Source organism: Gavia stellata, chromosome 30, assembly GCF_030936135.1.
Source record: "Gavia stellata isolate bGavSte3 chromosome 30, bGavSte3.hap2, whole genome shotgun sequence".
Taxonomy (NCBI): Eukaryota; Metazoa; Chordata; class Aves; order Gaviiformes; family Gaviidae; genus Gavia; species Gavia stellata.
The window spans coordinates 2,864,023-2,891,297 of NC_082623.1; the positions used below are offsets into that span (position 1 = coordinate 2,864,023).

At 55.8% G+C, this 27,275-nt stretch overlaps 2 protein-coding genes across 3 annotated transcripts; both read right to left on the reverse strand.

Moving 5' to 3' along the window:
- LOC132319709 (probable E3 ubiquitin-protein ligase makorin-1) lies at positions 1 to 5,374 on the reverse strand. Its single transcript, XM_059831029.1, has 8 exons — positions 5,370 to 5,374; positions 1,920 to 2,039; positions 1,514 to 1,809; positions 1,155 to 1,246; positions 820 to 1,040; positions 459 to 569; positions 205 to 379; positions 1 to 132 (listed from the first exon to the last, which is right to left on the reverse strand). The coding sequence occupies exons 1-8, from the start codon at positions 5,372 to 5,374 to the stop codon at positions 1 to 3; spliced, it is 1,152 nt and encodes a 383-aa protein (XP_059687012.1).
- Positions 4,819 to 25,488, reverse strand: PPARD (peroxisome proliferator activated receptor delta). Of its 2 annotated transcripts, none has more exons than XM_059831066.1 (8): positions 25,462 to 25,488; positions 20,606 to 20,694; positions 9,461 to 9,695; positions 8,579 to 8,730; positions 7,672 to 7,810; positions 6,904 to 7,106; positions 6,155 to 6,605; positions 4,819 to 5,762 (listed from the first exon to the last, which is right to left on the reverse strand). In XM_059831066.1, exons 3-8 carry the CDS (start codon positions 9,594 to 9,596, stop codon positions 5,515 to 5,517), a joined length of 1,329 nt encoding a protein of 442 aa, XP_059687049.1. In that variant the 5' UTR covers positions 9,597 to 9,695; positions 20,606 to 20,694; positions 25,462 to 25,488; the 3' UTR covers positions 4,819 to 5,514. The 2 variants fall into 2 exon arrangements, with proteins under 2 accessions (XP_059687049.1, XP_059687048.1); XM_059831065.1 differs by having other exon boundaries at positions 6,155 to 6,608.
- Between the last annotated feature and the right edge of the window lie 1,787 nt (positions 25,489 to 27,275).

The following is a 27,275-nucleotide window of genomic DNA, read 5'->3' on the forward strand; positions in this document are numbered from 1 at the left end:
TTAGTCGGAGTCGCTGAAGTCAGTGAAGAGCATCTCGCGGCCGTAACTCGAATACCGAAAGTCCGTCTCCATCAGAGCCAGGGTGAAAGCCCATTCGAGCATGCAGAGCTCCTCATCCTCCTCGTCAGAGCTCTCTGAGGGAGAAGGGCCGAACTCCTGCAGCACAGGAGAGAGGATGAGCCCCGGCCTCGAGCCGCACTGCACGGCCATACCATGCCTCAGCCCCCCAGGACACGCCGCCCCACTTACAACAGGCATCCTCGGCCGCTGCCGTCTGCGCCGCGGCAGCCAGCTGGCCGGCAGCTCGTGCAGGTAGATGCAGTCTGACTTGAACGGGCAGTGGCCGCGGTTCCGGACAAAGAACTTGCACCTGATTTTCCTGTGGGATTCAAAGCACACTTGGGAGCACAGCTCCTGGAGCAGCACAGAGCCCGCAGCCCCCGGTGCCTCACACTCACCTCGTCCGCGCCTTGAAGGTTTTTATGAGCTTCTCCTTCTCACCCGCATCCGAGACCCAGTATTTGTGGGGGATGTAGTAACTGGAGGTGACCCGGCACTCCGGGCAGGCCCTGGGTGAAGGTAAGGGGTGTAGGTGGGTGTCCCAAAAAGGGAGCAGGGAGCATGGGCTCAGTGCCCATGATGGGTGGTCCCACCACCACTGCCTCATCCAGCATTCCTGTCCCCATCACAGGTCCCAAACGCCTGTTCCCGAAGGAAAGTTGCTCCAATCCCAAAGCCACATCACCAAACCCAAGGAAGGATTTCAGGGTGCAGAAGGGGTGACGGTGACCACCCTGCCATGTCCCCATCTCCACTCACTTGATGACCGCGTTCTGGAAGTCCCGGCTGCGACGCCACTTGCGGATGCAGCCCACACAGTACGCGTGGCTGCAGTTTGGGAGGATCCCAAAGAGCCGCTCCTCTGGCAATGGTTTCTCGTACACCCGGTCCATGCAGATGCCACACACCACTGCCTCGCTCCGGGCTCTCAGTGCTGCGGTGGAGAGCGGGGCTGCTGCAGCGCCCAGCTCCGTGGGGACCTGCAAGCAGAGCAGCGCGGCATTGCAACCCCCTGGCTCCATCACTGCCCCGGCCTAGGGGACCGACACAGGGGTGATGGGGACTGCCCAGCCACAGAAGACCCCCAAGCCCACCTCTGCAGGGTCAGTCGACGTCGCTGTCTCCACCACTGCCTCTCTGGGGTCACGAGAATTTGGATCCAGTCCCAGGCCTCGCGGTGGGGAGCCTGCAGGCAGGAGAGCTCTTAGGGGGGAAAAGCACACCCTGCCCCATCGTCAAAGAGGCAGGCTGGCTGCTCAGAGGGCACAGGCTTAGCAGTTAAGGTCTCCGCCTAAAAAAGCTGCTAGGAGAGCTTTTCACAGCCCCAGCTGGGCCCTGCCCAGAGATGGAGGGAGAAGGATTTGGGTCAAGGGCAGACACATGCACAGGATTCTCCATCGTGACCACCCCAGTATCCTCAGCCCCGCTGGTCCCCAGGCACCCTAGCACCTACCTGAGGCACCCTGAGCCCGTGGAGGGACAGATGCTCCGCAGATGGCCCCACAGGGGCCACTACCAGGCACTGGGATGTTCTCCTTGTCTTTCTCTTCCTCCTCAACCTCCACACTTGGGAACTTGAAGGCCACATGCGTCACGCCGGGGACAGGGTGGGCCGAGCTATGCCGGGCTCCCCCCCAGCCCCGGGCCATTGCCACAGGCACACTGCCGGGTTCTGAGCCCCAGCGGCCGGGGGGCACAGGGCCATAGCGGGTCCCCACTGGCACCGGCTCCTCTAGGATGTGCTGGTAGCTGGAGGAGCCCAGGGACAGAGAGACAGAGGGTCCCGTCAGCCCAGCATGACACCTCCTGGCTCCCAGCCCATCCTCGTGGCATCAGGCCCCCTCCTCACCGCCCCTTACCTGCACCGCTCTCCGTAGCTGCAAAACCCGCTCTGGAAGTACCTGCAGATCTGGGCTGACTTTCTGTCGTGCGAGAAGCGGCAGTTCTGGCCCCATCGACAGGATCCGCGGGCAAAATTCCTGCCAGCCGGAGAAGCCACATGGCCAGGGTCAGACCCCCCTCCAGCCCCCCCCCGGATACCAGCTTTGCCTGGATGGGGCCATATTTTCGGACCCCCAGGGGGGAGCCAGGGCTCTCCCTGCCCCATCCAGCCTTATCTCCTGGCTAATTGCAAAGCAAACGAAGCCCAGGGCTGGGCCAGCCGGGGGGGCTCCAGCAACCGCAGCACAAGGCTGGGGGCTCTCCCCGGGGCTGGGGGAAGCATGGAGACAAACCGGGGGTACAGAGGGCTGGGGCAGCCCCCCCGGCTCCCCGTGGGGGGCCTGGAAAGGGGCAGGAGGCCTCGGCTTGGGGCTGGCAGGGAGAGGGTGCCCGGGCAGGGTGCTGCCGGGGACCCCCAGCTCCGGAGCGGGGGCAGCCAGAAGGACGGGCTCTGTCCCCTCCAGGGGAAAGGGGCGGGTGGGGGGGTTCAAGAGCATCACAGACCACCCTCTGCCCCCACAGCGAGGGGCTCGCAGCCCCCTCTCCAGCCTATCCCCCCCAAAAGCTGTTCCCAGCCGCCCCCCCCCAGCCCTACCTGCACAGGGGTCTCAGACAGCCCCCCCGGGCCCTTAACGCCCCTGATGCCACCAGCGAGCCCGGCTCCATCTCCTCCCCGGCAGCTCAGAGGGCTGGGCGACCTCCCAGGGCTATTTATGGCCTTGGATGGGCCGGTGGGCGCAGCCGGTCCCCACCCAGGTAACCGTCCCCTGCCCGGCAGGCACAGCGGCTTAACCCTCGCCCTGCCGCTCCCCCCACCCATCGGGACCTTTGGGGCTCTCTGTGCCCCCAGCTGCAGGGGAACGGCTGGGGGCACCGGTACGGTTCCCCCGGGGGCACTCGAACGGGGGGGGCAGAGGGAAGCCTGGGGGTCTGCAGCTGCGCCCCGCAAACTCTCGGGTGCTCAGAGCCGGCCAAGAGCAGAGCCCGGGGTGCCAGCGCAGGGCTGGGTGTCCCTGAGCCCATCCTCGCCCGTCTTGGGGTGGCTACTGCCGGGCTCAGCTCGTTGCCCCGCAGCAAGGGCCACGGCAAAGACTCGGGGCAGCCTCGGCTCTGAGGCTGGGACCCCGCTGCCGGCCGGCTCTCGCTGCCTTTAGGTTTGATGGGAAACACAGGCAGGAAAACCACAACAGCTACTGAGACCTGGGAAGCACAGAGACCTGGGAATCATGGCAAATCCCTGAAAACCACAGCAAATCCCATCACCCCTGCTGGAAACCCTCCCAAGGGCAGCCCCCTCGGGGTCCGAGAGAAATCCCACTAAGAAAGGCTGGTTGGTCGCTAAAAGGTTCTTAAATATTTAGTTCAGATTTATTTAAAGTCAAGTCAGTTTGTGGACACTATTTATATTATTAAAAACACTTGGAGGTTTGTACTTCTAGCAAAAATATACATTTCAGTTTGAGGGTTGTTACACTGTCGAGGAGGGAAGAGCAAAAAGTTCCCCAGGTGATGAGCACGCAAGTCCCACATGCCGGGGGATGCCACCAGGGGCTTCGGGAAGGGCAAATCCCCCGGGGCTCCATCCAGCACACGCACGTCTCCGGTGCCTTCCCCGAGAGGGCTTCAAAGTGCTTTAGAAACAGTAATTCATAACACCCCCGCGAGGTAGGGAGGGGAAGGGGCTGGGTGGGCAGAGGGCAGGGAAACTGAGGCACAGCAAGGAGCTGGAGGGCAGCAGCAGGGGCAGGTTTGGGACCGGCCAGCCCTGTGACACGGAGGGGAAGCCCGGTGCTCTTCCCCTTCGGGTTTTAAAGGAATTATTGCGCCAGGGAAACCTGCTACCCTGAAGAGGAGAAAAATAAAACAAAACCGACTAATTTGCTCCCACAACCCCTCCTTGGGAATATCAGTATTTTAATAAGGCTGCTTGGGACATGCGGGACCACAAGCTGCAGACGGGCAAATGCCGCTTCTTAGGTCAGACGCCATCACCCAGGAGGGGACCAAGCCCTTCCCAGAGTCCTCTCTCCCAGAGCCTGGGAGACGCAGCTCTCCACGCAGGGGTCCCATCCCGGGCACAGGCAGCACCGTGGCATTTCACTACAGCTGCGAGAAGTTGCGAGGTAAAGTCCCAGAACGACTCTGGGTTCAGGGAGACCCCGAAGCCCAGAGCTGTCCCTGCGCTCAGGATGGTGGCAGAGGAGGGCAGGGCAGCTTCCCCAGCCGCACTCGCCAGGAAGCTCCTGCTCATTGTGAGCATCCCACCCTCTCCCTCCCCTTTTATAAATACTTGGCATTTATACTGTGTTTTAGAGCTGCAAAGCTCTTTGCAACCAATGCACTAATTAACCCTCATGCTCCCCCTCCGAGCAGAGAGCAGGTGACAATTCAGCTCCCTTTCACAGAGGGGAAACTGAGGCAGGGCAGTTAACAGACAGGTCAATGCCCTTTCAGCATCATGAGCGCTGCGGGCTGGCCGTGGGTTTGCTTTCCCCTTGCTGGTGTTGCTGAAGGCTTTGCTTGCTCCAGTGCTGATGGGAGCCGTGCTGCTGGGGAGCCTCTGCTGCCCGCACTGCCCTGCAAAACCCCCCGAGCCCCCCTGGGGCTTGGGAAAGGAGCTGCGGGACAAGCCGCAAGCCCTGCCACCTAAACCCCAACCAGTCCCAGGCCTGCCCCTGGCCCTGCACAGACCTTCTGGTAACTCATGTCTGCGCAGAAAAGCCTGGGGAAGCAAACAGATTCCGGCCTCTGCTCTGAAGGTGGATTTTTATGAGTCAAACCCTTTCCCTCCCACCTCCCCATCCCTCCCTCTCTCATACTGAGGTGCAGAGGAGCAGGCCCCCTCTGAAACGGGGTAACAGGAGCAAGTGCTCCCACGTGGCACTCAGGGGAAGGCAGAGATCACACAATCCCTCTGGGAGACAGAAATACGCTGCACAGCAAAGCAGGGCTGCAGCTGAGCGAGGACAGCCTTAACTGTCTTCAAATTCTCTGGCTTTTCTTTGGGAAAGAGAGAAACTTCCTTTCGTTACACTGTCGTAGACTTCACAGCCCAGGACTACGTCTTCGGAGTGCAATACAAAAAAGAAAATAAAGACACGCTGTAAGTGCTGTTGCTGGCTCCGCCGGATACCCGCACCACGCTCAGGTCTCCTAACGACCCGAGCATCCCCCACCGTTCCCAAGCTGCCGCAGGAATGCCACCGTCCGGGCCACGTAAACTGGCCGGCTGCTCCAGAGGCCCTGGGGAGCAGCTGAAGAGCTTGGCCGTAGTAACGGAAACAGTAGCTTATGATTCGCCTTTGTAAATTTGTTAGTGTGTGTTAACGGAAGCCCTGGCTTAGCAGGTGGTGGCTGCAAAATCTTACGGCATCTTGCCCTATGTACCGTACATCAGGGTCACGTAGAAAAGAGTTTCCAGTAGAAGAAATGGAAGACATGGGGAAAGGTTTTGCTTCTGTACAAAGAGTCTTGATGGGAATCCATGGCTTCATTCTCATAAATAACAGGTCCTTAGTACATGTCCTTGTAGATCTCCTGCAGAAGTGGGTGCAGAGATGTCTCTGTCTCTGTCTTCTTGATCTTCTGCACCAGCTGGGCGTGCTCCGTCACCAGCTGCCGCAGGTCGGCCATCTTCTGCAGCAGCTTGGGGAAGAGGTACTGGGCATCCGGGTGGTTGGACTGCAGGTGAAACTCCAGCGCTCGCAGGATGTTGTCTTGGATCTCCTCCACCTGCTTCACGTTCATCAGGCCAGGACGGTCTGTGGAGAGGAAGCACGGTAGCTGTAGTGTTATGGTGTAGCCCTCCAAAGCACATGCTCCTCCTGGGGAAAGGGAGATGGGGACTGTAACCCACCCACCGTGACTCCAACCTCATCGGCTAGACAAAGGGAGAAGCATGCCCTTGGACAACATATCCCACAGCAGCATACGAGAAGGAGATGCCACTTCTATGCTCCTTGTTCTTGGCCCAAGCTTGCTAGGCGTCACTGCCACGGAGAAGATTTGGTTTTGCTTCTTCTCTCATCCCCCTAAGACACGCCTGGGTGTTCCCAGGGCCAGCTGCAGCTCAGGTCCCCCAGCCCACCCCAAACCACCTCTAAGTACGGGAGGACTCTTCCTGACACTCGCATGGCCAAGAGCGCCCGCTCACCTCCGCACAGGATAATGGCAGCCACAAACAGAGACAGGTCACTGTCATCCAGCTCCAGCGCGTTGAACTTCACAGCAAACTCAAATTTGGGCTCCATGATCTCGTTGAAGGGCTTGCGCAGGCTACGCAGGAACTCACGGGTCACAAAGCCGTTCCCGTTGGCCACCAACAGCCCATCCTTGTTCATGATAGAGGCCAGCATGGCGAAGATGGCCTCGTGCACCCCGTACTTCAGCAGAGTCACTTGGTCGTTCAAGTAGAGGTCTATGAAGCTGGGGATGCTCTTGGCGAACTCGGTGAGCTCCCGCACAGTCTCCACCGTGGTGCACTGGCAGCGGTAGAAGACGTGCACCCCGATCTCCTTGTAGGGCGGAATGCCATTCACTAGCTGTTTCCAGACCAGCCCCTTTTCTGCCTGCCACAAGGTGTCCATGTCGTGGATCACAAAAGGCTGCTTGAAAAAGAAGCAAGCAGTTAGGAACCTGCCGCAGGGACTCGAGATCTGCCAAGGACATTCACATTTGTCTGTCAGTGCCCAGGCAATATGCACCCACCCACAACAGCACAAGTCTGCAGAGCAATGGGAATTTTCCCAGCGAGGGGCAGGATGTGTGGAGCCCACCTGGCTGCAGTGGGAGCTGGTGCACGTGGAACAGCTACAGCAGGAGAGAGATGTGCAGCATCTCCCAGAGAAGAGCCTCCCATGTTGTTTCATGGCCAACCCCGCCTGCCCTGGGGAGGAAACTTACTGGGGTGCTGCTGGCCTTCCCGGTCAAGATACCTCTCGCCTTCTTTTTGGTCATGTTGAAGTTTTTCAGGTAGGCGTTGTAGATGTGCTTGGAGAAAGCTTTCAAGTCGGCCACCTGAGGGTTCTGGCAGCTGATCTCACTCGCCGTCAGCCCTGCCACCAGCTTCCTCTTCTCTGCCTCTGGCATGCGGCCAAAGCGGATTGCTGTCGGGGGGGCAAAACCAGCAGGTCAGGACACTGGGGAAGACCCCAGGAGATGCATCCAGGCAGGCAGCGGTCTGCTCTGCCACCGCAGACAGAGGTCTGCTGGTGAACACCTGCAGCCACGCAACACAATGCTTCTCCAGGGCTGCAGCTCCTCCGGCATCGACACCTTCATGAACCAGCCATTTCTGCTACCCTTGCCAACACAGCCTCACACTAAGCTCCCATCCCCACTCCTCTGGGCTCTCGCACAAACCCTGCTTCCCACGGAAACACCTTTGCTTGGTCAGGAACAAAATGGTTACACCTGAAGTTTAAAAATCCCAGCACAGAAGAACAATCTGTGTCTAGTTCCCTCTGGGTAAAGGACAGCCATGTGCCGACAGCCAGCCTGCACGGTGGGAATGAACAGCCCCTTCTCGTATAGAAGAAGGGGATGAAGAGTCAGAGGCTCAAAGCACTGGGCTTGAAAGATGATCCCCTAGCAAGAAGAGAGACATGGAATAAAGCAAGCTACATACGGCCTCCTCAGCCCGAGAGGCCTGTGGGCAGCGGTGACACTCACCGTTATGTGACATGCCCAGTGAGAGGCATTTCTGGAAGCGGCAGTACTGGCACTTGTTCCGGTTCTTCTTCTGAATCTTGCAGCTCCTCTCGCACTTCTCATACTCCAGCTTCATGCGGATCGTCCGGCGGAAGAAACCCTGCAGGCAGGTGGCACGGAGGGGGACGCGGAGCAGGGGGACAAGGTAACAGCACTGTTAGCACCTGTGGTTTGGGACCAGGCTGGTTTATTACCCCCAGGAGCCTCATGGAGGTTCAGCCAGGTGGGGAGGAGGAGCCTTGGGTCTCTTTGACACAAGCAGAGTCTCTCTCTCAAGGAGAGGTCCTGCGGTGGGAGAAGGGGGCTGCAGAGGAGGAACCACGGAGGGCAGCCCACGGTCCGGTGCCAGATACCGCGTGTGCCATACTGCAGGCAGCCAGCAGGGAGGGATGGAGGAACGAGCTGTGGGCTGGCCCCAGCCTGCAGGAATGTCTGGCAGGACCTGGGCCTTAACGAAGCCCTGCTGGCATCTGCTGTGGGGGAAAGAATTTCAGAGCCACATCCAAGCTGCGGCCAGTGATCCCAGGGGGATAAACACACAGCTCACTGCTGATCTGCAGCACAGAAAACATCTTTAAAAGCAAAGCTGGGGTCCCCATGGGAATAGAGGGATTTGCCTTACAAAGTAAAGCATGACGGGGCAAGATTTGGGCCATACGCACCTCAGCTGCCTCCCCCAGGACAGTATTTGTGTGCCTGTCTCTACACTCCACGCTCTCTGGATAGGTTACAAATGATTTTTTTACAATCACTCAATCCTGCATCCCTGCTTTGCTGCAAACCTGCTTGTCTGAAGAGATGGCGTGCTCCCTGGGGTCTAACCTCTGCTTGGCATTGCTGAACCCAGCCCTCCCCAGGGCGTACGTACCTTGCAGCCCTCGCAGGCGTGCACGCCGTAGTGAAACCCCGAGGCTTTGTCTCCGCAGACCCTGCACTCCACGTTCAGGGCTCCCAAGGCCGCCTCCTCACAGCCCATCTGCAGTTGGTCCGACAGGGAGGGAGAGGAGCTTTGCGAAAGGTCTGCAAACACACAAAGCGATATGTCCTTTCGTGTAGTAGCCACAAGCCCAGCGTCGCGTCTAACTCCTCCAGCCATGGGGCTGACGAGGGATTTCCAGCACTGTCCCAGCCTGCCACTGGCATTGCATCTGGGCAGTTAACATCTGAGATCAGGCACTGGCTGCAGGGAGATGCCAACGCACAGAGCCAAGAGTGCCCCCAGTGCGCCCAGCAGCTGAGAGACTCCACATCAATGCTGATTTCTTCCCTCTGGCATTCATGTCTAGGCAAAGAAACCCAACCAGCAAGTTTTATAATCCCCAGCTGGCAGGCAGCTGGCACAGGGCTGCCCAGCTGGAATGCCTGGGGCTCTGCAGGAGCCTCTTCAGCAGCAACAAACCTTCTCCTCCAGCTCATACAATCAGTTTGCATTGAGGACTTCAAGAAGTGGGCAGGGAAGCATTCTCAGGAACCCTGGGAGTCCCCTCACTCTGGGGCACAAGGTTACCTGCCTGTCCTTTTAAATCCCATCTCCCAACCTGCTGCCAACGGCTGTGCAGTGACCGCAGAGGAAGAAATAAGCCTCTCCATAACTTGGCTCTCGATGCATTATTTCACAAAGGGAAGAGATTAAAACAAGCCAAACTCCATTCATGGGCAGGTCCCCTGCCCTTGCAGCTGAGCATGCTGCCTGGAGGATGTGGATGCCTGGATGCTCCAGGGACAGACAAGCTCCGGTGGCTCCACTCACCTGTGTAACTGCTCGAAGGCAGCGAGCTGTCTGGTCCTCCACTTGGGTCCGAGGCTCCGCTTGCCACCATCACTGCCTCTTCCTCTTCCTCCTCCTCTTCCCTGACCTCAGGTACTTCCTCCTGTAGTTGTTCCATAATTGATCACCCCTCAGTGCCAAGACTGCAATCCCTGTCATAGCTCTGGCATCATCCGCGTCTATCCGAGATGGACCCTACCAGGCTGTTCCTGCTAGCCTGCGGGACAGAGGGAGAAACGCGCGGTGTCAGCTCTGAACGTCCACACAGAGCATCTCAGCGGCAGGGTGGTGTGTAACCACGCTAGTCCTGCTCTGCTTTCTCTCCTTATCCAGGGAGAAAAGCAGAACCCGGGGCCTTTTAAAGGTCACTTTGCACTCTGGTATAAACACTCTGTAGGACGCAAGGAAGCAAAAGCTCACTGGAATCTTATTTAAAGCCCAGCAGACAGAGCCCAGACCACAAACCAGCCCAGATACCACCCAGGAACCTAAGTCCACAGCTTGCAAGTCCCATGGCGGTAACACTGCCCCAGACAATGTCCCCCAGAGCCACTAGCGCCCTGGGATGTCACAGAGGTAGCCAAGACCGGGGTTTGACAGAGCCAACGCTACCAGGAAGATTAAGGCAGCGCCAGCTTCACCCTCCATCCCCAGCCAGTCAAGGCAGAGCTCAGGGTGAGAGCAGTGGCTGATGAGGGCGCAGTGGCTCCATGCCCATGTTGAGAGATGCTGGGGGAGCAGGGCTCGGTGCAGCAGCAGGCGGTGGCTGAAAGCCCCCGGCCTGTGCGAGCCATCTGCAAGATTGATGGCTTTCTGCCGGCCCCTGCACTCACGCTCCTTCCCGTTACAGCGCTGCCAGTTACAGCGTTTGTGTTTATTTTCACTCGTGTTGTAACTGGCTCCGGCTCCTCTGCCAAGAGCCGCTGGGTTGAACGTGTTGCTGTTGCTCCACGCAGCTGCCGGGCTGTGCTCAGCCACGGGGTCCGGCAGCGTGATCGCGACAGCCACACAATCCAGCTAGTGTCTTAATCCTGGGTTTCCTGTGGGAGGAACAGCCCCGTCCTCCCCCCAGGCACTTCCGCTCCTTGTTTGCCTTAGTCCATCCCAAAGAGCCCACAAAAAACTTAAGCCAAGCATGCGATGCATCGCCGGTACCGTGACCATCGCAGAGCCGTTCCCACCTCCCTCCTAACCATGCTGGATCTTGCTCAAGCATCCAGCTGACACTGCAACATCCTGGCGCTCATTTACCTCCAGATCTTGATTCCTAAACTGACTCTTGCTTGAGTAACTAGTATCTCAAGCCCAGTTTACGTAGAGTTGCACCCAATTCCTTAAAGGAGCTATTTTTAAGTGAAGAAATATCCATCAGAAAAGCCACTGAAATCCAGCTTTCACCAGGAAAGCCTCAATTTGCAGGCACAACTTAAACTGATGCAGCACCTTCAAGCGCGCATCAGAGTGAAGTGAGTAAGCTACTCGCAGGGGACTCGCACAAGAGCAAGCCCCAAGCGCTAGGATGGTCTGTGACCCATGCCCAAGCCCACGCCACAGCACAAGGCTCGCTGGGGGAGGGCAGCATTGACCCAGGACTCCCTGGGCTCATTTTCCCTCCCGCAGCAGACCCTCATGCCTGGCACTTTGAACTTGAACTGCAGCCAGCTCCTTGGATTCACTGGAAAGCCATCAGCGCCGAGCAAGGTCAGAGCTCTCTGCGAGATCAAGCGAACAGCCGAGGGAAAGGACAAAACCTCCAAGCGGGAGGTTGAATGCAAACACCTCGCAAAGCCAGGACACAAGTCACCCCCCGGAGCCAGCACGGCACTGGAGCCTGGGTCTCCCGCGGGCAAGGGGGCTTTGCTTTTCCCCTCCACGCTGGGAATTCAGAGTGCAGTACAGATGGCTTTGTTTCAAGGAGAGGTACATTAGAGACAACTAGCAAGCACGACTGCCCTGCTCTCCTTTGCAGCAGGAGCAGGCAGAGGGGTGCTTAGACAAGGGCAGAGCGCTCCCTTCCCGTGCCTCCGCAAGAGCACTAAGGGACCATTGAAGGGCTGTGTTATCCTTGGCCTCCTCTCACACATCCCGCGCGGTGGGACATGGCACACAGGCAGGAAAACCTATTCATCGGAGATGGAGGGTAACGAGCTCGATCGTTTTGAAGGCTATATATAAATGAATGTACAAGCATCAGGAAAATGCTTTTGCCTGGAACAGCAGTTAGTGGGGGAAGCTTGTGGCAGGAGAAACTAATCTACAGTGGAAAATACATCCAGCAGTAACTTAACGAGCTTCTTATTAGCTCTCCTTTGTCTCTGGCATCCAGCACAGGCCACTTGCTTTAAACCCAGTGCAGATGGAGCCCTCTGCTTCGCCCCAGATGCCTCATGGCATGTTGCCATTGGAATAACATGGGCACATTCCTTCAGCTGCATCCCTGGCACGCTGTCCTCCATCCGTGGGGTCTACTCAGGGCAGCGTACTCCCAGGGCAGCAGCAAGTTTGTGACATGCAGCTTGCTCTCCAAAACCCACCAAAGCAACCCCAAAACTGCGCTTGGAGTCAGTCTGGTTAGAGATGGGCGTGCAGCCCTGAGAAGCGGGAAAGCAGAGGGCGAGATGCACACAGACAGCAACACCAGGCTCCAGCTAAGGCTCCCCATGTGTATGCAGGCATTATGGGAAGGATAAGGATTCGGATCTCACCCTTCGAGAGTGGCTGGAGAGCCGGAGAGAGAAAAGCTTTTAGCAGAAGGCTCTGAATGTATTATTTTAATATCTCCTTGCAGGCCAAGAGTACAGGGGCCTGGGCAGAGGGAAGCTGCGGGAGCTGTTTGCACACCTGCCTTTCCCTTAGCCGTGCCCCTGCTTTCTAAACAACAGAGATAGAGGGAGAGGAGGGGGAAAAAAGGGATTGATTTCACACCGCAGGCTGCACCCCGTGCCCTCGGCAGATGAAAGGCCAAGGCAGCCGCCGCCCAGATGAAAGGCAGGGCACCGGCTGCGGCTGTGCACCCTGGCGTGGAGCGAGCCGGCTTGGCAGGGTCCCTGGAGAGACACAGACCCCCAGCCCTCTCCTCTGGGCCAGGGGCAGCAGCATGCAGAGACTGCAGAGATATGCCAAGGTTTCACACATGCTCTTTCGTTCCCCTGCGAGCTCTGCGGTTCAGAGTGGGGTGTCCTGGGAAACTGGAGCTCCCCAGAGGTTTGTCTGAACTCTGTTCCTCTGAGCACGAGGAGGGACCTGCCAGCACGGCCATGGGCAGGGTTGTCACAGCCCTGCATCTTTGTGGGATGGCACTGGCAATGGCGGTGTAGCTGTGCCTCCACATCCAACTGCTGAACGGGCAGAGAGGAGGGATAACTCGGTCTCTTCCCCTTGGCTAAAAAGCCACCCACCAGAGTATGGCGCACAAGCTTCAAGCTGCAGGGAGAAGGGCAGAGATTCCTGCCCGGCATAGCCGCCCCCTTTTTCCGTTTGGCAGCTGTCACAGGGCAGCAATGGAAAGAGAGGATGGAAACAAGGATGGGGACCGTGAATTCCTTCCTAAGCTTCTCCAGAGAATCCAGCAAAGCTGTTTCCCTTCCTCTTCCCACAGGATGGGAACGAGCAAGAGGGCAAGCATCTCATGACTTGCTCTGCCCTTGCCTCAATCCCCATTCCAAGGAGCTTCGGCAACGCTGGCTGAGACAGCAGCCTCTCTTCCAGGAGCCTGCAGCCGGCGGAGAGTGGGTTTGTTTGCTGGCTCCAGGCTTGGGCAGATGCCTGCTGGCTGCCCCGCTCCCCTGCTGCAAACAGCATGGGCAACAGGTTTATCTTTACTAGAAGCAGAGACCGGCATCTATGCCAAGTGAAACCATACGGTGCGAATGGGGGGGAAGAGACATGGCACAACGAGAGGAGGAAAAAACCAGGAATAAAAGTTAAAAGGAGACAAATCTTCAGTGTGGACTCCCTGCAAGGCGGCAGTACTTCTCCGGAGCCGACCAAGATCCAAGCCTCCAGTTCATCAACCCGCAGCTTGTACCCTTCTGGCGCAACAGCTCCTCAGCGCTGATTAGCATGTGGACCTCGGAGCCAAGTTCAGAGAAGCAGAAGCTGACAAACTGGTGAGGAAGTGCCCGCTGCCCCGCGGCCTGTGCGCAGGAGGGGTGATGGGGCAATGTGACGGAGAAGTCCAGTTTCTCACCAGTGTTGGAGTCCCACACGCAGAGCGAAGCGTCACAAGAAGGGGACGTGTGTTTCAACACAGACGCCCAGGCGCTGGCAGCCAGACAGCCACAAAATAAAAGCAAGGAAGTGCTCGTAATTAGAAAGACCTCATTTTTAAACCAGGTGTAGTTTCACTGGTGGTAAGCTCAAACAAGAGGTAATTTCAGCATGCTCACGGGGGTGGAGAGAGGACGCCTTGCCCCCGTTCCCCTCCAGGAGAGCATACATTTGTTTCTAATATATTTATACAGATGGGATTGACCAAGTCCCCACTGTAGTCTGGAGTGTCACCACACGAGATCCCTCCCTGGAAGACGGGAGTTTCCCGGCAAAGTGAAGTGCCAAAAAAAGGCCCAAACCTCCCAAGGGCCAAGTCCCAGAGTTGATCCGCTCAAAGCTGTTGTTCGAAGTTACTGCAAAAGAGGTCATCAGGAATTGCGAAAGGAAACCAATTTACCTTGGGAGCACTTCTGGCTTGCATTTTTATTCCTCTGGACAAAAATATTAGCCAAATTCAGTCAACAGAAGTGAATCCTTTTGGAAGGGGCGAGATGAGAACTCAGCCCTCTGCATGGCAGCGCTTTCTGTGACGTGCAGCACATACTGAATTCACAAACAAAAACTGAACTGAATCCATAAAAGTGATTGCTGCTTGTTGGCCATCATTTGCAGACATCCCTTGTGTTGTGTCACTGCTTCCGATAACTGTTGATCAAGTACTAGTTTCTGTTCCTCCTCCTACACATCAGCTACTACTAATAAAAGCCGAATAAGAGCTAAGCAGATGCTGCAATACAGGAAAGGTAACTAAGTGCACAAAACAAGAGAGACAAATATTGAAAACATGTTTGTTTTTGTTCCTGAAAGATCAACATACCCCCTCATTAGCTAATGAGATCTCAGCAGCACTTACTACCCAAGTGCTTCCTCCCTTACGCTTGGCCGCAGGGCAGGCTACACGCAGAAATAAACGACCAGAGCTAGCAAGGAAGAGCCCTTCCACACAGCCCTGGCCAGCGCTGACAGTCAGGGCCAGATTCTCCCCTTGAAGCATCCGCTCAGCCATTGTACCATGCCCCAGTCCAGTCCCGTGATCTTCTCTCCAACACTGCTCTGCGCAGACTATCTGCCTTTCACCAAGTACAAGCCCAGCCGACCAAGCAGCAGGGTGCTGCCAGAGCTGCTATTACCATGCTGCTGCTAATTACTCAGGAACATGTGACAGAGAGTGCAGGAGATTCCCCCGCTTGCCTTGAGCAGTCAGGCTTGCCAAAATGAATCACACATCTACCGCATGTTTTAACTCACCCACTTCCTGGACACTGAAGGGAAAAAAAAAAAAATTAAAAAGGTTACAAAACTCGCCGGATTCTTCTTCTTTCATACCACAACTGACACTCTCCCCAAAACCAGGTCACGGTATTTTGCTTCAAAAGGAAATTCCTGCTTTCTCGCCTGTGCTGGGTTTCTTCAGAGAGCAAGAGGTATCGCAGAAACAGAAGCAATTCAGACTTTGGGCAATGAACTCACAACCACGTGCAAAAGGAGGGTTTGCCAGGCTGCTCTTCTCTTTCAATTCATCCTCCAGGAGCTGCAGATGTCCCTGGCTTCAGCAGCTCCAAGCACGCATCAGATGTGCTCTGAAATCTTGAGATGGCAGATACTGGGAGAGGGTTAATGCTTCTACAAGAATCATCCCTACACACCTTCCCAGCGGAGGGACTCCCTGCCCTCTTCAGTGTCTGATGATCCGGGCTCGGCGGCTGCCTTTTGCAGAAGGCGTAACAGCAGGGCAGGCAGTGAAGAGCTAAGCAGTTGTTAGTTCTTATCTGAAGTCCTGTTTCATGACCTTCGGCAAATCCTGTCAACCCCCATACCTCCATTTCCTTCATCATAAAAAAAAAAATCCCCACAAACAAAAAAAGCACCCAAAAAAACAAACCCAGGACTTTTACAGTGCTTCCTTCCTGATCCTTTCCTTGCGGCATTAGCTCACAGAGACGGCATGTTTTGGAAGCACGGATGAATACAGCAGTGCCAAGCGTCATTGTTTATTCCCGTATTACGGATTTTGACACCTGTTTGCAGTCACGCTCGCAAGTCTGGCCTCCCCGGCCCCAGGGCAGCACACCACACTGCTCGTGACCATCTTCTCCCGTTGTACATTCCTACACAAAGTGTTTTCAGGATTACTTTCAGCAAATAAACTGGCACGTCTCATCCTGGCAATTGCTGACCGATATTTGTGTTTTGCTGTCAACTCAGGACAGCCCAGAGCACCCAAGGGCAGGGGGGCCACGTGGGTCTGACCCGCTGGAATGAGGACCACAGCCATGAAACAAGCGGGTACCAGAAAGGTGACACCACCGGGGCTTCTCAGAGCTGGAAACAGCATAGAAGTGTTGCTATTTGGGAGGATCGTTAAGACTGGTAAGGAGAGAGGATCATCCCCACTGCACCCCAGTGCACAGCAGAGGCGGCCGTGAAGCCGTGGCAATGCTTTGGGAACACGGCTGCAAACTAGGACACACGCTGCTGGGAAAGAGGCACAGAGCAGCTTGCACAGGGCTGCAGAGATGGTTAAGTGTTCACAGGGGACACACTCTGAACCACAGGCTTGCTCCCATCTCCTGGTAGGGACCCGCCGCCCAGCCCTGCATCTCCTATTTGTGCTCCTCCAGCAGCCTCCACTGCTGCTCCACAAGTGCCACCTTTCACATCCCTGCTTCTTCTCTGCAAGCGCCAGAGAAGCTGTCTGGGATATATTCCCCTTTCCTTTACCATGCCAAAGGCGAGGAGGTTGGCGGCTCAGAGAACCCACCGAACCGCTGTAAGCTGATGCCTTCCGAAACTCCTGAAGTTGTCCCACGTGTTACTCCAGGGTGCTTGGTTTGCTTACGGACCCGTTGTCCTCCCGAACCTAAGCAGGACGCGTGGAAGGATCTGGTTTCAGGAACATCAGTAATTATAGAACAGGGCTGATGAGGGAGGAGCTCACGGGAACAGCAACAGCACTTCCCAAGGCAAACAGTGGGCACAGGGTGTTACAGACTCAGAGCAGCATTTAAATGGAAAACCAGGAAAGCGGCAAGTGGAACAAGCTGTCACTGGAAACGGGAGCACTGCTGGCAGCGAGTAAGGCCATCATTTGGCAGCGCTGCGCATGCCAGGACCCATTTTAGTTTTCCCCAAAGTCTCAGTGTCACTGGGACACCAGCAAGTGTCACCCCTGCTTTGGATGGGGCAATCAGCTCCCCCAAAAAGCAATGAGGGGTAGAAAAGTAGCAGCAGGCCAACGCATCGTTCTGGATCGTACACACGTGCATGCAGCCTGCCGTCTGCAGCCAAATACCCAGCAGGCCAGTAAGTTTTATTGCTCGGCTGCCAGTGCTCCCAGATCCAGGAAAATGCCCACAGAAACAGTAGTAAGTCTTCTCCTCTTTGCAGCAACAGAGATTTTAGACCCCATGGGATAAGCAGGGGGAAAAAAAAAATCCACCAGCCTGTAAGTTTTGTTATGCTTACACTTGGACTCCCAGAAAAGTGCTACTGGTTTTGTAGACCTTAGCAAAATATCCTGGGCACCAGCCATGCCGCTCTGATCCCAGGACGCAGCTGACAGTGAGCGATTATGCCCAGGCACAAGTTCAGATGATTCAGCAGGGCCTGGGAACGTACGCACCGAAACGGTTAGAACAAATCACCATGTTCGCCGCATCTCCATTTCAACCACAGAACAGGAAAAATGAGGGAGTCTGAGTTTGACTGCATCTGTCTCCGTATGGAAAACTCCAGAGAATGTTAGAATAACTTTGTTACGCAAACTAGTTCAACACCCTCTTAGGGAACTAGAGGGGAATAATGTTTCCTTACTATTTTTGGCCACATTCACACACCAAGAGCTGACTGGAGGAATAGAGGTTTCTCTGTGTTTTCAGCGGCGATACGAGCAGCGATCATGTCAGCGTGATCCTGCCAAGACTCCTCTGCCAATTAGAGGATCGCTGCATGCTCTCACCATTTAGATTTCCACCTTAGCCCCTAGAAAACAAAACGCTTCGGCAAAGCATTAGCACCTTTCATAACATCCTCACGTCTTTGGCACCATCTTGGGGGTACGGAGAGAGCAGCAGAGGTAGAGAGCGAGCCAACAACTACCACTTCCTGGCACAGCCAGCTGCTGGGAGCTCAGCACCACCAGCTCCAGCCCCAAGCTCACGCTCACCAACAACCCTTTTCCAGAGATCCCCGTGTCCCTAAGTCCCACAACATAACACCTGCCTCATGGACATGAGAACCTACAGATTTTTTTCAGAGATGTGGGTCTCCGACCATCAGCCCTCCTGGGGTTAACAGCTTTCAAGGTCCAACAGCTCTAGCAGAATCCCTATAATCTACTTAAAGGTGAAAAGCAGATTTGGGCATTTTCAGAAATATTCCAGATTTGCATTAAGATGAAATAAAGAGTTGCATTAAAAAAAAAGTTTGTAAAAAGTCAGGCAGGATAGGGATTTGAGCTTAGGTTCCCATCACCAAGGTGACTGCACAAAACACTGCTTATTTTGAAGCTATCTCACCCATCCTCCCTTTGGCCTGACAAAGCCTTTCCTAATGAGGCATTAATTAGGCAGTAGTATGATTCATAGTAAAGTTTGTCTTAACAGACCATCACAGAAATGCTTCCCTCTCAGCTCAGGTAGGAAAGCTATCTGCCCTTTTAAACCACCAGAACTGTTCCCTATCTCCATCCCACATTTCTATTATGGGCTTGAACGTGCATGTTCTGGTTTTTGCTGTTCCAGGTTCCAGTTCCCAGACCAGGGCAAACCAGAAAATGCAGCATGAGGGCAACAATTCTGGTTAGCACGGACATGATCTGGCTGTTGCTATCCACAAGCCTCAGAGTTGTGCTCTGGCTTGATCCAGCACCACAAGAAATGTTCGCGTTTCTGGCTTGTGCTTTCATCCTGCCACCTCCTCCCTGGTTAGGATTTCCCTGCAAACCACAGCCTCCGCAAAACCCACACCTTCGAGCAGCATCTGTCCATGGGGAACCCCAGGGAAGCACCCTGACACACATACGTACGTTGCAAAGCCAGTTTGAAAGACCTGACCCAAATGATCTCAGATGTTCACAAGCTCTTGGCTAAGCCTTGGAGGACACAGACATTTTCCAGACACTATGATCATAGCGGTGAGTATTAGAGCATTTCAAGAAGTCACCCTGAAACTAAGATACATCTCGAGTCAGTTCTGCCCCGAACGCTTCTTGCAATCAAGCAGGGCTCCAGTGAACGTCATCCCAAAACATTTACTTTGGGGAAGATGCATTTCACAGTCTCCTTGACAAAAGGGCTGCATATTGGCATCAATCGTTCCACTTTAAACCCTGCTTTGGGAAAGTGATTTCCTAGGCATTCTGCCAATGCAAGCGCATTTCAGAGTATAAAATAAAAAAAAAAAAATTAGTTCTACAGAAAAATCTTATTTGTACTCACTATGGAAATCACTTCTGCTTGTCTAGACTTTCCCAGAGTCTCCCAAATTACTGCAGCAGTGATAAGCAGTATATCTCTGAATAGCGAGACTTCTAGAAGAGCAGAGATTGCTCTGCAGTGCCTGATGAGAAAGCAGCTACACAGCCTGACAAACCTGTGGGTATCAGCAAGGGCAGTTGTTCCTGCTATAAAGCACGGGAGCCAATACAAATCACAAAATAAACCAACATCTCCAAAATTTCATTGTTAGGGCAAGCCAGGCTGGGTTCTGGCAGCAAATAACCTTTCAGGCATACGCACTGTAACATCATCTCACCCAATTAAAAAATCATTTGCATGTCAGGTCCCACTGCACGAAGGAGCCCAAGAGTCTCTTGTCGTGCTAATTCCTCAGTCTCCAAGAACATTTGCAGATTCCCAGTTCATAATTCAATAGCCACAGATGAAATATTCCCTGAAAAGCATCAAGATGTACTGTACAGAAACACACATTTGTCAACAGGCAACATGCTAGAGAGTCAGAGACCATTAACATCAGTAAGCAATTCTGTACAACAATGCTCTTCTGATCAGCAAAGCCTCATGTGGCTCATTACAAAACCCTCTCCGCACGCTGCGAAGATCCCTGGAAGTCCGTGTCTCGAATGCCAGAACAGAGACAGCAGAACAGTTGCACAAACTTGACAGAGAAAACCACATCTCTGTCCAGCTAAACACCTTAGACGTGTGTTGTGGCAAAAATAAATCCACCCCCTATGTGCAGACAGCCACAGCACTGTTAGAAGCTACATGCAGTATTTGGGAGCAGAGCGACCACAGTGAAGACTTTCGGGTATCGCTTCAGAGGTCTACAGGCAGGACAACATCTCCCCGAGCCCGAGTCGACCACCTCCCCAAAACCCCTGTCCCAGCTCGGCTGTAACCCGCTCAGCTTTGCCCGAGTAAGGCAGTTACGTAGCGATAGAAGGTATCGGTACTGCTGTTAGATCGTGTGTCCGGATCGTTAGGTGATTGTTTACCCAAGTACAGTCCCTGATCTCATGTGCCCTCCCCAATCTAGAGGACCCAATTTCAGTTGGAAAAAAAAACCAACCAAAAACCCAACCAGTGAAATAATAAAATACTATGTTCCTATACTTTAAAGGTAACAGTTGGCTTAGACGAACAGGATTAGACCATGACACTCACAGCATACTCCTAAGCATAATCCATACAGATTGTATTCAAAAACTGAACAAAAATAAGGCAGAGAATTTAAATTTAAAAAGAAATTTAAGAAAGTTTAAGCTCATGGACAAAAATTAAACTTCCTGAAAACAAGCCACATTTCCTAGGCTCTTCCCTATACCAAGTTTTTAAAAACATAGGTAGGATAAGTGCTTTGGTAGATCGCCCACGTGCAAAAGGGAAGGGTTACCTCTCCGGAGCAGCTGTCCCCGTCTGCCCGTCGCTGAAAGCCACTGTTCAGTTACCATGTCCGCACAGAGAGCTGAAAACTGAAGTAATCTGCAAGAGAACACAACACGAATTTCCACGGCTGAGCTGAAGGCCAGATATTTATGCCGCTGAGAGAACTGGGCCGGATCCAGCGACAGCGCTGAAATTTAAACACACACTCCCTCTACCGCACACTGAAACCATCAGCTGGGGTGACTCCCCTCGTGCCACGGGGAGGCGGGAGGGCAGCCGCCGCATGTGATCGCAGCCGACTCCCCCGGGCTCTGGGGCAAGGTTCTGCGAACCGGGAGGTAGAGCAAACCCCCAAGTGTTCCAACAGAGACAGCCCTGACCCCTCGCCAGGCTCTGAGCATCAGGATGTCACCTTTGCCTTATGTCACCCGCAGCCAGAGGCCGATGACCCCGAGCTTTTATGACAGTGCATGAAGTTGATGCTAGAAAAAGGTCTATGGTGGCCATAAGGTGGCTTGTTTACTCAGCTTGCTTAATCCACCTTGAAGAGGCTGCCAGAAAGTTACTGCAACTTTAATGAACTTCCCTCTTGGGTGGTTGAAACTTAAGGATTTGACAGAGTTCATTCACCCTTCTTGGTTTTCCTGATAACTTTGCAAATAGCCTTGTATGAATTTCAGGCTCAGGAGAGCAGTAAGAGACCAATGCTGGTAAAAAAATGGCTTATGAGGCTTTGAACTAGAGGACTTGGAGAAAATATGTTCTATTTTTAGACACAGTTATGCAGACTAACTGGACTAACATATTAAACAAAGATGTTGTGAACATGATGCTACTTGAACCCATGTACCCTCCCTGACATTACCCAGGCTTAGCTGCTCCTCCCATCCCAATGGAAAAGCCCCGTTTCGTATTGCTACCTCCAACACGGCATGACTTGCAAGGCAGCCGAGCACCGGCAATGAACCTGGAATGGCCGGTCCCCCGCCAAGAGGGGCTGCTCGGCAGGCAAGCCGGCAAATTCAGGGCAGAGAGTGAATCCCACCCAGTGCTGCAGGCCCTCCCGCACCTCCCGGGTCTGACACGGCACCGGGTGCAGCTGCTCAGAAGAGGATGAAATCAGAAAGCAAATCCCCTGCCTGAAAAGCCAAGGCTCCCGGCACACTAGCATGAGTGTGGAGGGTGTTTCCTACGCCGCCGAGCAGGCCAGGTACCTCCAGGGGAGGGCACGAATGCAAGATCCAAAAGAATAACCCCCCCTTGGATTGGAGCATCAATCACATCAGGATCGCTCTTTCTCGCGGTCAGCGAAATAAAAATCACAGCCCCCCTTGAAGAAAGCGATTGCCCTCGGTTTACAGGCAGGGGGGCTGAGACGTGAGCTGAGACAAGCCTGCCGGAAGATCAGCCGGCCAGGGAAGGAGCGCAGATCCAGTGCCCAGCCCTCTGCTTTAGTAGGGGCCATAAATCCGCACGCAGTAACTTCACTTTCACAGCAGGACATGAAAGCTCCAGCAGGTTTCTCATCTCCTCCCTCCCAAAACGGAAGGTAGATTTTCCAAACACCCCAAACAAAGTTTTTCTTTAACCTTCCTGATGAGGAACAATAATAAAGTCATTACAACCCCACTGGCACATCAGGAGCGGGCTTTCTTCATCTCCACCAGCAATAAAGCCCATCCCCGATTCAGTAACAAAGCGTAACGTTGACACTGTCAATGAGGGCATGAATCACACGCCGGGAGTGCACAAATCACACCCTGAGCTCTCTCCCATTGCAGAGCAGAGCGCTTTGCTGCTGCTGCCAGAAAGCCGAGAATTAAAACTAAATTACTGGCTCACCTCATCCTGCTCACAGCCAAATGCCAGGGCATGCCCCATCACCATCACACACAAGGCAATACTTGCACCAGCTCAGCAGGGCACGGAGGGAACCTGCCAGCACATCCCTCCTGAAAGCTTCCTCTTGTATCCCTGGCTGACACACAGTAAGTCATGGAGAAAACTCCCACCTCAGCACAGCCTGGAGCACATTCATACCAGGAGGGGAAAGGGATTCTCCGCTGAAGGCAGCAAGGGTGTTTGCATGAAGAGAGACGACGGGAGGAGGGCCAAGCAGAGCAGAAACGAGAAACGGAATGTGGGCTGCTTCAACCAACAGGTCACCGCTTCAAGAGATCAACATTGCTACCAGCCTTGGGACTCCGATTTATGGGGTGGCCGCCACCGCATCCTCTCTCCATGCTGAGATCCAGATCCCTCTGCATCGCCACGATGGACGTTGCCCGGACCCTATGGCACGTCCAACGCCTGCTTGCCTCTCTGCCCACCCACGGCCCATTCACAGGGGCTTTCCCACCACGTGGGTGCTCAACAGACCGACTCCTTCCCACAAGCACGATCGTCACTCGCGTGCAAGGGGCCTCCCAGCACAGCTGTCGAAGGGGAAGGTGGCCAAGGCTGAGATAAGTTACACCGGGATGCTGTTTGAAGCCATGCAGATACAATATAATAGATGACAGACAGATGCTTTGGGAAAAACATAGACAGGATTGTCACAGAGGGTGCGTATTCGCTCCTGCTCCGCTGACAAGCTGCATCTTCAGCTGCTTTTCCTCTCTGCGCCTTGATTCTCCATCCAGGGACACTAAACCACACCTACCGCGTAAACAGGTTTTGAACCTTAATTCACTGGCTTCTGTAAATAGGTTGGGGGCTCTCTGATCATGAACAAATAGGGCTGTTAAACATCACTTGAGGTGAAGTCAGTGCACACAAACTTGTGGAATTACAGCAAGGCCAAGAGGTCTTTTAACCACATGAAAAAGGGGAGGTCAAAACTCATCTGGGGAGGAACTGTTCAATGTAACAACAGGATCCTCGTTGGTTACAATAACAGAGCTTGGAGCTAGCCAAGGAGGAAGGAAAAAATGCAACAGGTTGGTAGGACAAAACAAAGGAGGGAAGCAGGAGGTGAAAGAAAATTAGGTCTTTTGCTTCAAGGTCCTTCCACCTACTTCTGCACGCTCCTTTACCTTTCACCTGGGATTTTTCACAAGAGCTTTTAAAGCTAATTAAGAGTTACACTCAACCCCGCCAGCATGCAGGTACCACCTTCCTGCATCCAGCTACGAGCGTTCGCGGTGCGGGACAAGCGACCTCGCGCAGAACTCTCAAGTGCTTTAGAGCCAGTATTTAATAAAGGTGGTAGTACCTCTACTTTGTAGGTGGAAAAAGTGCAGCACAAGAAGTAAACATCTTTTATCTGGGATCTCTGGGAAAGCAAGAACAGAATGTGGACATACAAGGGACGAGAAAAGGACTCTCAGATCCTTTCTCTTCGAGCAACCCTTCCCCCGATGCTCCGCTGATGGACCATCCTGACCCTCTTGCTTCTCCTCCTTCCAGCCCCAGACCCCAGCAGTGCCCCTCACTGGTACCCTAAAACCACGCGCCAATTCCCCCTCTGCCACCCCACCCCTGGGAGAGAAGAAAGGCAGACAGTGCCCCCCCAGCCTCCCCCATCTGGGCCACGTCCCATCCTCCGTCTTCCCTGATTTCCCAAGGAGGACGGAGAGCCTGCACGCTAACGTCACCCACGTGTCCCTGCCCTCCCAGCCCCCTCCAAATCACTGCCCCCCAAATGCCTCCCTGCCTCCTGGACGCTCAGACCCACGCCACCAGAGCTCCCTGCCCCTGCCACCCCAGCCCCTCAGAAAGCCCCCGCGCACCCCCGTCTCCTCAAACCTACACCCCCAGAGAGCCTCATCCCCCACCCCACAGCACAGCCTGCCCCTCCACCCCACACCCTGCCTCCCACCTTCTGCCCCCTGCACATTCACTGTCCCACACCCCACTGCCCTGTCCTCCACATAGGCCTGTCCCCACTGCCCCATAACCCCATGTCCCTGTCCCCCACACACCCCTATCCCCGCTGCCCCACACCCCGTGTCCCTGTCCCCCACATATCCCCTGCCCCACACCCCATGTCCCTGTCCCCCACACACCCCTATCCCTGCTGCCCCACACCCCCTGTCCCTGCCCCACACGTCCTGTCCCCCACCCCGTGTCCCTGTCCCCCACTTATCCCCTGCCCCACACCCCGTGTCCCTGTCCCCCTCCACCCCAATCCCTGCTGTCCCTCACATATTCCCTGCCCCACACCCCGTGTCCCTGTCCCCCCCACACCCCTATCCCTGCTGCCCCACACCCCCTGTCCCTGCCCCACACCCCATGTCCCTGTCCCCCACTTATCCCCTGCCCCACACCCCCTGTCCCCCACTTATCCCCTGCCCCACACCCCGTGTCCCTGTCCCCCACTTATCCCGTGCCCCACAACCCGTGTCCCTGTCCCCCACACACCCCTATCCCTGCTGCCCCACACCCCCTGTCCCTGCCCCACACCCCATGTCCCTGTCCCCCACTTATCCCCTGCCCCCCACTTATCCCCTGCCCCACACCCCGTGTCCCTGTCCCCCACACACCCCTATCCCCGCTGCCCCACACCCCCTGTCCCTGCCCCACACTCCCTGTCGCTGTCCCCCACATATCCCCTGCCCCACACCCCGTGTCCCTGTCCCCCACACACCCCTATCCCCGCTGCCCCACACCCCCTGTCCCTGCCCCACACCCGCGTCCCTGTCCCCCACACACCCCTATCCCCGCTGCCCCACACCCCCTGTCTCTGCCCCACAACCCGTGTCCCTGTCCCCCACACACCCCCTGCCCCACACCCCCTGTCCCGCCCCCCCCCCCCCCGCGCCCCTGTCCCCCACGTGTCCCGACCCCCACACCCCCCCCGAGCCCCCTCCGTCCGGCGTCCCCCCCCCCCCCCCCGGGACCCACAGGCCTGGCCTCGCTCACCTCCCGCCGCGGCGCCGCTCCCCCCGCCGCCGCCGCCGCCGGCGCCCCCCACCCCCGCACGTCACCGCGCCCGCCCTGACGCCACCGCATACCCAGAGCCCCGCAGCCAATCGCCGCCGCCGGGAAGTCGTTACCGCATCACCACGGCAACGGCCCAAGCCCGCCCCGCCCCGCCGGGCAGCGCGGCGCCCCCTGGCGGCCGCGGGCCTCACTCTCGCCCCAGTCCCGGAGGGCGCGGGGCCTCATGGGAAATGTAGGCGCTGCTCGCGGGGCATGCTGGGTAGGGAGGGCGGGGGCACAAAATGGCGGCGCGTGGCGGTTGTTCTCTGCCGCGGGCTCCCTCAGGGACGGGTGTCCTGCGCACGGGGAGGCCTGAGTGGGCCCTGTTCCCCCTCGGCATCACGGCCCCCCTGTCCCAGCGCCTGCGGGCTGCCATGCGGCGGCTGACCGGGACCCTCCGCTGGGCCCAAGCCTTCCCCCCAGGCCCTCACTGCCGTGGAGGGAGAGAGGGCCGTGTCCGTGCAGCGCGGGCTGTGGGGGAACGTGTATCCTGCTTGGAGACGTGAGGGCAGAGGGGACGGCAGCCTCCCTGCGCACCTCCCCACTAAACCCTCCCGGGTTAGGCCAGTTCGTGGCTGTAAGGGGGGGTGTGGCTCGGAGAGGAAAGCCCCGGCGGTGGCGCGGAGCTCTGTGTCACGGGCGGAGTGGCTCGTCCGGAGGCACACAGAATCACAAAGGTTGGAAAAGACCTGTAAGATCATCAGGTCCAACCACCACCCCAACCCCACCATGCCCACTAAACCATGTCCCACAGTGCCACGTCCACACGTTCCTTGAACACCTCCAGGGATGGTGACTCCACCACCTCCTCCCTGGGCTGCTTATTGCAGTGCTTCACCACTCTCAGTAAAGACATTTTTCCTAATATCCAGCCTGAACCTCCCCTGGCGCAGCAGGAGCGGAAAGGGAGCCAGGTGTCTGCTGCTGAGCCCTCACCAGGCAGCCCTGGGCAGGAGGCCTGGCAGTAACCAGCATGCTCCAACCCACGCTGGGCTGGAACAGGGAGGGAATAGGGATTTGTCTCAGGCAATGAAACTGGGACCTGAGGTCCGAAGAGCGGCGACACCAGCTCTGCCAGGCCAGGTGTTTTGTTGGACGCTGTGGGACTATCACTCCAAGAAGGCCATTGAGGTGCTGGAGCGTGTCCAGAGAAGGGCGACGGAGCTGGTGAGGGGTCTGGAGCACAAGTCTGATGAGGAGCGGCTGAGGGAGCTGGGGTTGTTCAGTCTGGAGAAGAGGAGGCTGAGGGGAGACCTCATCGCTCTCTACAACTGCCTGAAAGGGGGTTGTGGTGAGGTGGGTGTTGGTCTCTTCTCCCAAGTGACGAGTGACAGGACAAGAGGAAACGGCCTCAAGTTGCGCCAGGGGAGGTTTAGACTGGATAGTAGGGAAAATTTCTTTACTGAGAGAGTGGTGAAGCACTGGAAGAGGCTGCCCAGGGAGGTGGTGGAGTCACCATCACTGGAGGTGTTCAAGGAACATGTGGATGCGGCACTGCGGGACATGGTTTAGTGGGCATGGGGGTGTTTGTTGATGGTTGGACTTGATGATCTTACAGGTCTTTTCCAACCGTAGTGATTCTGTGATTCTGTGACACACCACTCCAGGTGCCACTCTGGGCCTCTCCCCTTCCCACTCTGACCCCCTCACTGCTTTCCACCCCCCAGGGATAGACAAGCTGCCTGCCGCGGGTGTTGCAAGCCTTCTGCTGTCGATGCGGTTAATTGAGGTCTAGGTTGAAGCTAATTTTACAC

What these genes read in the sequence shown, in the direction of transcription:
- LOC132319709 (XM_059831029.1), bottom strand. An exon ending in AGCTACGGAGAGCGGTGCAG is followed by an intron (nt 1,810 to 1,919) that starts GTAAGGGGCGGT and finishes GGGCTCCTCCAG; the next exon opens with CTACCAGCACATCCTAGAGG. An exon ending in TTCCAGAACGCGGTCATCAA is followed by an intron (nt 570 to 819) that starts GTGAGTGGAGAT and finishes ACCTTCACCCAG; the next exon opens with GGCCTGCCCGGAGTGCCGGG.
- PPARD (XM_059831065.1), bottom strand. Translation starts at nt 9,596, where the DNA reads ATGGAACAACTACAGGAGGAAGTACCTGAGGTCAGGGAAGAGGAGGAG. An exon ending in ACTGGGCATGTCACATAACG is followed by an intron (nt 7,107 to 7,671) that starts GTGAGTGTCACC and finishes CCCCCCCGACAG; the next exon opens with CAATCCGCTTTGGCCGCATG. An exon ending in GGAAGGCCAGCAGCACCCCA is followed by an intron (nt 6,609 to 6,903) that starts GTAAGTTTCCTC and finishes TTCTTTTTCAAG; the next exon opens with CAGCCTTTTGTGATCCACGA.